Source organism: Perca flavescens, chromosome 11, assembly GCF_004354835.1.
Source record: "Perca flavescens isolate YP-PL-M2 chromosome 11, PFLA_1.0, whole genome shotgun sequence".
NCBI classification, from domain to species: domain Eukaryota; kingdom Metazoa; phylum Chordata; class Actinopteri; order Perciformes; family Percidae; genus Perca; species Perca flavescens.
This window is the reverse complement of record NC_041341.1, coordinates 490,495-498,500: the sequence shown is the minus strand read 5'-3', so window position 1 is coordinate 498,500 and position 8,006 is coordinate 490,495. Positions and strand designations below refer to the sequence as shown.

The 8,006-nt window shown below is 39.4% G+C and overlaps 1 protein-coding gene across 1 annotated transcript in view; it reads right to left on the bottom strand.

Moving 5' to 3' along the window:
- The window catches only part of LOC114564194 (titin-like), a 380,077-nt gene that overhangs the window by 158,346 nt on the left and 213,725 nt on the right, over window positions 1-8,006 (bottom strand). The window contains 5 exon segments of the mRNA XM_028591428.1: window positions 18-317; window positions 2,572-2,841; window positions 3,728-3,994; window positions 4,435-4,559; window positions 5,961-6,369. Coding sequence (XP_028447229.1) covers window positions 18-317; window positions 2,572-2,841; window positions 3,728-3,994; window positions 4,435-4,559; window positions 5,961-6,369 — 1,371 coding nt within the window.

The following is an 8,006-nucleotide window of genomic DNA, read 5'->3' as shown; positions in this document are numbered from 1 at the left end:
AGGGTTATGACTCTTACCAAACTTGTTCTTGGCCTGTACGGCTTTGTCGGTCTCCACGTTGGGTCCGCTGCCGACCCGGTTGCGGGCGCAGACTCTGAACAGGTACATGGAGTCCTTGTGGAGGCCGGTGACCGTGTACTCGGGGCTCTCGGCGTGGTCGGTCGCCAGCGTCCAGGTCTTGCGCTTCACGTCGCGTCTCTCCACCACGTAGGCCACGACCTTGCTGCCGCCGTCGCTCTCGGGCTCCTCCCACGCCAGGCTGACCTCGCCGTCGGCCGTGTCGATCACCTGCAGGTTCTTCACGGGTCCCGGGACGTCTGGCGACATTAGAATACAAGGGTAAGGTTTAGGGACTGCACAAGAGAACGATGAGGTCATTTATGATGCCCAAGACCATGACGCCTGAACAGTAGGGCTGTCCTCGACTAAAGAAATTCTTAGTCGACTAACACTTATAGGATTTTGTCGACTAATCCAGTGGTTCCCAACCTTTTTTCCTTGGTGCCCCCCCTACTCATGTCTAAGAAAAGCTGAGCCCCCCCCCCCCGAAACCAAAGTTGAGGTAACTCTCGAGATAGAGCCTTACTTTCTTTTTTGATACAGAGCAGTTATTAGCACTGTTATGTTTCTCCGCCATGTTTCATTCATAAAATAGTGATGCCGTGGCGGCAGGAAAAACGAGGATACAACAGAATATACAGACTTTTGTGTACATTATATATTCTAGTGTATTATCATAATTTATTTAACCATTTTTTTTACCTCAACCTCAAACCAGATAAAGACTCGCGCCCCCCCTGTGATCTTTGCCGCCCCCCCCTGGGGGTGCCCGGACCCCAGGTTGGGAACCACTGGACTAATGGATTAGTTGATTTAATTGACAGAGCTGTGAGCTTTGAGAGGTGGTTAAGACTAGAAAAGCACAATATAAATGTAGTTAATTAACCATCTGTAAAACAGATTTTCTCCACAATTAATCCTGCAAAAGCACCACTTTAAATCTCGTGTTTACCATAAATGTGCTCAGAAGTCTCTTGGAAATAAGTAATTAAGCATGAATAAGCATAAAAAATGACTAATCGACTAAAGAAATCTTAGTCGACTAAGACTAAAACGAGCGATTAGTCGACTAATCGACTGCAACTGGGTTGTTAAATTTACTTGCCCGACGCAGCGTTTTTGTTGCCCCGGGCCATTGGGCAACACTTACTGTTGAAACCTGAACTGGTAGATGTTTATTTTAGAAATTCGGAATATGTTCATGTATCGTACATTACATAACCAAAGTGTCAGGGCCCTATTTTAACGATGGTGCAGGTGTGTTTAGGGAGGGTCCAAATCCACTTTTACTAGTCTGACGGCAGTAAAAAGGGTCTGTGCACCAGGCGCCTGGTCCTAAAGGGTTGTCCTTAGTGTCTTCATTAATCAGAGGGGTGTTTTAGGCGTAAAACATGCAATCAACCAATCAGAGATCATCTCCCATTCCCTTTAAAAGCCAGGTGCGTTTGGACCTTGGAGGATTGCTGTTATGATGGAGGATTTACACCCTAATGTTTTTATTTGTAATCCTCTGCATGTGTGTGTGTGTGTGTGTGTGTGTGTGTGTGTGTGTGTGTGTGTGTGTGTGTGTGTGTGTGTGTGTGTGTGTGTGTGTGCTGCTGTGCGTCCCTGTGTGTGTAACAAGCATAGTGTGCTCGCGCTGTGCACGAGCCTAGGAGCATTTTACTAATGCTCTGTTAAAATAACAATGAAATGCTGCGTTATTGACTTTAGACCAGGTTTTTGTTGGTCAATGGTGCCATCACTTCCCGCTGCCTCAAGATAGCAATACTCCCAATGCACCTGAACACACCTCCCTGTAAGACCAGCACGCCCAGAATGCACCTGAACACACCTCCCTGTAAGACCAGCACGCCCAGAATGCACCTGAACACACCTCCCTGTAAGACCAGGCACACAGATGGGCCCAGGTGCATTAGTTATTTAAACTAGCAAAGATAGATAGAAGCCCTAAGACTGTTTGTATGGAAGCAACATGGTGTTTTGATAGGTTGGATATTTCAGCCTACATGTTTCAAATGAATTTTATATCTTGTATGTAGGGTACTACACAAGAAGGCTAGTCTGGGGGACAACTTTCACCCACAGGAATGTGTAAATCTATTATGAGTTTGGGTACAACTTTCACACAGAGGAATTGGAGCCAAGAATGTGGGAATCTATTAGGAGCACGTGCTATAAAAGGTGTAGTTTAAGAGTAAACTGTTGCACTGAAATAGATAGCTTGAAGTGTGTGAGGACAAAAAGTATAAAGGAGGAGTTCTTCTGATGTTCGTAGAGACACTATGGGTACATGCTCTTAGGAGGGTGTACACATGGTTATCTTCCTTTCTAGGAGAAACCTTGGCATATACATTTGGTGCATGTCAACTGTTCTCCCTTTCATGAAAGTATGTTTGTTTGTTGTGTGAATAAAGCTGCATTAGTCTGAACTCATTGCACTCAGCATTTGTTCAGTCTCCATCTCATTTCCAGATATTTCCCAGATATCAGTTTTTCGGCAGAACTGACCGATGACCTCCAGGTTGATGAAGGCTTCTCCCTGTCCGTGTTTGTTCTTGATGACGATCTTGTAGCGGCCCTCGTCGGCCTTCAGCGGGTCCTTCAGCCAGTACTCGGTGCGTTCGGCCGACGTGTGGATGTTGTCTTTGGGCAGACTCAGACTGTTGTACAGCCAGTCGGCCTCGGCCTGCGGGTAGGCGCTGTACGGGACGGCCATGACGATGGGCTTCCTGGCGTCCGTGACGTAGGTCTGGTCTGTGGTCTTTATCTGAGGCACAGCTGGAGGACGGAGAGGAGACCGAGTCAGAGAGTAACGCTGTATTCCTGTTTTAATCTCATTCAGGTTTAGCTTTTTATTTCAAACTTTCATTCCTCAGTGTGCGGATCATGTATGAATTAAAGGGTAACTTAACCTGGACCCCATGTTCCCATGTTTTTGTTTCTAAGTGACTGATAGGAAAAACCAGTCTTTAAAACCGGTCCAGTATTAAGCAAGATCCAAGCTAATAGGACTAATATTCAGCAGCAGTTAGAGTCCACTAAAAGTTCTGTTTTTGCCGCTGACAGACAAATTATTATTCTAAGTGTCTGACAACATTATGAAAGGATCCCTACAGAGATGGACCTTTTAGTTAAAGTGTAAGATCCTTTTAGTTTAACATCAAACAGCCCCGAAATCACCATCACCAAACTCCACCAGACTCCATGTAAATAATCAGGACTTTTAGCATCTTCATTCAAAGTGGACAGAAACTAAATTAAACTATCAAAAGCCGTCTTGGTTCATCTTTCCACTGTTCCAACAATCACCACTCTGGTTTGATTGAAATAAACCCTTAATTCACCCATTTACATGTGGAGATATGCTGGCTCTATACACGCTAAAAGTCCTGATCATTTACATGGAGTCTGGTATAGTCTGGTGATGGTGATTTCGGGGCTGTTTCATGTTAAACTAAAAGGATCTTACTCTTTAACTAAAAGGTCTATCTCTGTAGGGATCCATCCCATAATGTTGTCAGACACTTACAATATTAATCTGAGTCTGTCAGCAGCAACAACAGAACTTTTAGTGGACTATGTTCACCTAAGTCACCAAAGCATGGGAAAATAGGCTCTAGATTGAGGTTACCCTTCCAAAATCTTGGTGTTTTGCCGCTCTTACCTGCCAGCTCAAGCTTGGCCTTGGCGTCTTTGTCTTTGACCATGAGTCTGTACTCTCCCTGGTCCCTGGGTCTGATCTCACAGACCTGCAGTCTGTGGATTTTACCCTCGCTCATCATCTGGTATTTGTCTCCCTGCACGACTGTCATGTTGTTCCTCAGCCACTTCACTTCCACTCTGTCCTTGTTGAGCTCCACCTCGAACACAACGTCGGAGCTCGGAGGTTCGAACACGTCCTGTGGCGGTCTGACAATCTCCACCGGTGTCTCTGCGGGACAGGTAATTTTGGAAACATTTAGTGGGCTTTACAATTAACACAAATAGGTTAATAATATGGGTGTGCAAAAAAATCAATTAACATTCGAAACGCGATTCAAGCACTACCGATTCAAAATCGATTCATATTTTTTAATTAAAAAAAGATAATCAGGTTGTATTAACCAAGATTATGCTGCAAGATGGGTTTTTTCCAACTACATTTAAGTTCCCTCTTATAGACCAATGCTATTATAAGAAGCAATATTAAAAATATCCAGTATATTCCCATTAATTCCCATTAATTCCTGTTTATTCCCGTTAATTCCTGTTAATTCCCATGAAACGTTTCCAACTTTGAAAATTTCCGGGATTTTGCAACCCTTATCAGAACAGGAAGTGGTTTGTACTGAAGAGGAAAAGAAGTGGTGAGCAGAATGTGCAGAAGCTCACCTTCCACGAAGAGCCTGGCTCTGGATCTCTTGTCCTCCACACCGCAGGCGTATTCACACTCATCGTCCGGTCTGCACTCCTTGATACGCAAGGTGCACATCTTCCCCTGTTTCTCAAAATTATATCTGGGACAACAAAACGGAAGGTGATCAGTCGGTAGCTTTGAGTTGATGGTAAAGCCTAAGCCTCAGCTCTAACGTTAGCATAATAATACATTTACGTTTAGTGATTAACCAGACAAAGCAAGGCAGAAAACAGGATATCCTGGAACAACAGAGAGCTAAACAGAGACGATTTGGGGAAATAAAAACAAAGACGCAAAACTACGGAAGCCCTGAAAGACAATCTTAAGTTTAGGTTTGGATAAAGTTTACACATTTTTTGCCGATACTTTGTTTTGTTATATATATATATATATATATATATATATATATATATATATATATATATATATATATATATATATATATAATTTATTATACATATACACTTTTACACCGTTTAGCTGTCAGCATTTTAACCGTGTTTACTCCAGCTGCTAGCTAAAGGTAGGCTAACATTACCTGCTGTCGAGTGTAGCGTTAACTATCTAACGGTAGGCTAACGTTACCTGCTGTCGAGTGTAGCGTTAACTAGCTAACGGTAGGCTAACGTAACCTGCTGTCGAGTGTAGCGTTAACTAGCTAACGTTAGGCTAACGTTACCTGCTGTCGAGTGTAGTGTTAACTAGCTAGTAAAGTAAGTAAGTACAACTTATAGCACATTTCACAGATAAAAATCACAAAGTGGTTCACAACAAATGGATAAACATTTATACATTACAGTACATAAACAAAATAAGCAGAAAAACAAATAAAACGCCATTTGTGTCTTTTTTATTTGTTTGTTTTTGTCTCTTTTACGGTCACATTAGCTAACGGTAGGCTAACGTTATCTACTGTCGAGTGTAGTGTTAACTAGCGTCCCTTACGGCGTGCGTACTGACATCCCAAATGTCAGTACATTTAATTAAAAGGCATGAACTGGGTCGCACCAGCTGTGTGTGTGTTCTTAATTTCAGTATATCAACATATATATATATATATATATATATATATATATATATATATATATATATATATATATATATATATATATATATATATATATATATATATATATATATATATATCTCAATATATTGACTTTATATCTCATAAAATTGACTTAGTATCTCAATATATTGACTTAATATCTCAATTTATTGGCTTAGTATCTCAATTTGATGTTTCAATTTCCTCTAACGTCAGTATTCGGAACATCAGAGAGAAGCGCAGGCATTTAAGTGGCACCGAAATCCGCGTTGCTATTCGGTCCGGTAGCTAACGGTAATTAAGCCGGTGCCGTATTAGCACCAGGTCTCGCCTCGTCTTCGGATCTACACGATTCACGTGGATGACATTTTCCCATCCCATTCAAAACGGCAATTTTGGCCGAAAAGCGACTAGTTTGCAGGTATAGCCGATACGAGTTTAGGAAAGACGTACCTCGGTCCTTCTCTGATCTCGCGTCCGTTTCTGTACCACTTGGCGTCTGCTTTCTCTTTGGTGAGCTTGCACGTGAACACGGCGTCCTCGAACTCGGTGATGGTCTGGTCCTTGAGGTGCGCGCTGAAGTCGGTGGGCGCCTCGCTGATGATCAGCTCCGCCGCCGACTTGTTGTCCCCGGCCACGGCGGTGTACTCGCCCTCGTCCGCCAGCGTGCAGTCCTTGATGGTCAGCGTGTGCTTGTCTTTGTCCACTCGGTAGACGAGGCGCTTGCTGAAGACGATCTCCTGGCCGGCCTTGGTCCACTTCAGCGTGGCGTCGGGCCGGTTGACCTTACAGGAGAAGCTGACCGTCTTCTTCTCCTGCGTGTCGATGTCTTCCAGAGGAACCACGATCCTCAAACTCTCCTCTGAACAAAACAGGACATCCCAAATGTCAGTACTTATAATTAAAGGCATGCACTTGGTCGCACCAGCTGTGTGGGAGTTCTTAATTTCAGTATATAAACATATATATATATATATATATATATATATGAGTATCTCAATATATTGACTTTATATCTCACAAAATTGACTTAGTATCTCAATATATTGACTTAATATCTCAATTTATTGACTTAGTATCTCAATTTATTGACTTAGTGTCTCAATTTATTGACGTAGTATCTCAAAATATTGACTTTATATCTCACAAAATTGACTTAATATCTCAAAATATTGATTTAGTATCAATATATTGACTTAATATCTCACAATATTGACTTAGTATCTCAATTTTTTGACTTAGTGTCTCAATTTATTGACTTTGTATCTCACAATATTGAATTAATATCTCAAAATATTGATTTGGTATCAATGTATTGACTTAATATCTCACAATATTGACTTAGTATCTCAATATATTGACTTAATATCTCAATTTATTGACTTAGTATCTCAATTTATTGACTTAGTGTCTCAATTTATTGACGTAGTATCTCAAAATATTGACTTTATATCTCACAAAATTGACTTAATATCTCAAAATATTGATTTAGTATCAATATATTGACTTAATATCTCACAATATTGACTTAGTATCTCAATTTTTGACTTAGTGTCTCAATTTATTGACTTTGTATCTCACAATATTGAATTAATATCTCAAAATATTGATTTGGTATCAATGTATTGACTTAATATCTCACAATATTGACTTAGTATCTCAATATATTGACTTAATATCTCAATTTATTGACTTAGTATCTCAATTTATTGACTTAGTATCTCTTAGTATCTCAAAATATTGACTTTTTATATCTCACAAAATTGACTTAATATCTCAAAATATTGATTTAGTATCAATATATTGACTTAATATCTCACAATATTGACTTAGTATCTTTAGTATCTCAAAATATTGACTTTATATCTCACAAAATTGACTTAATATCTCAAAATATTGATTTAGTATCAATATATTGACTTAATATCTCACAATATTGACTTAGTATCTCAATTTTTGACTTAGTGTCTCAATTTATTGACTTTGTATCTCACAATATTGAATTAATATCTCAAAATATTGATTTGGTATCAATGTATTGACTTAATATCTCACAATATTGACTTAGTATCTCAATATATTGACTTAATATCTCAATTTATTGACTTAGTATCTCAATTTATTGACTTAGTGTCTCAATTTATTGACGTAGTATCTCAATATATTGACTTTATATCTCACAAAATTGACTTAATATCTCAAAATATTGATTTAGTATCAATATATTGACTTAATATCTCACAATATTGACTTAGTATCTAAATTTTTTGACTTAGTGTCTCAATTTATTGACTTTGTATCTCACAATATTGAATTAATATCTCAAAATATTGATTTGGTATCAATGTATTGACTTAATATCTCACAATATTGACTTAGTATCTCAATATATTGACTTAATATCTCAATTTATTGACTTAGTATCTCAATTTATTGACTTAGTGTCTCAATTTATTGATTAGTATCTCAATATATTGACTTTATATCTCACAAAATTGA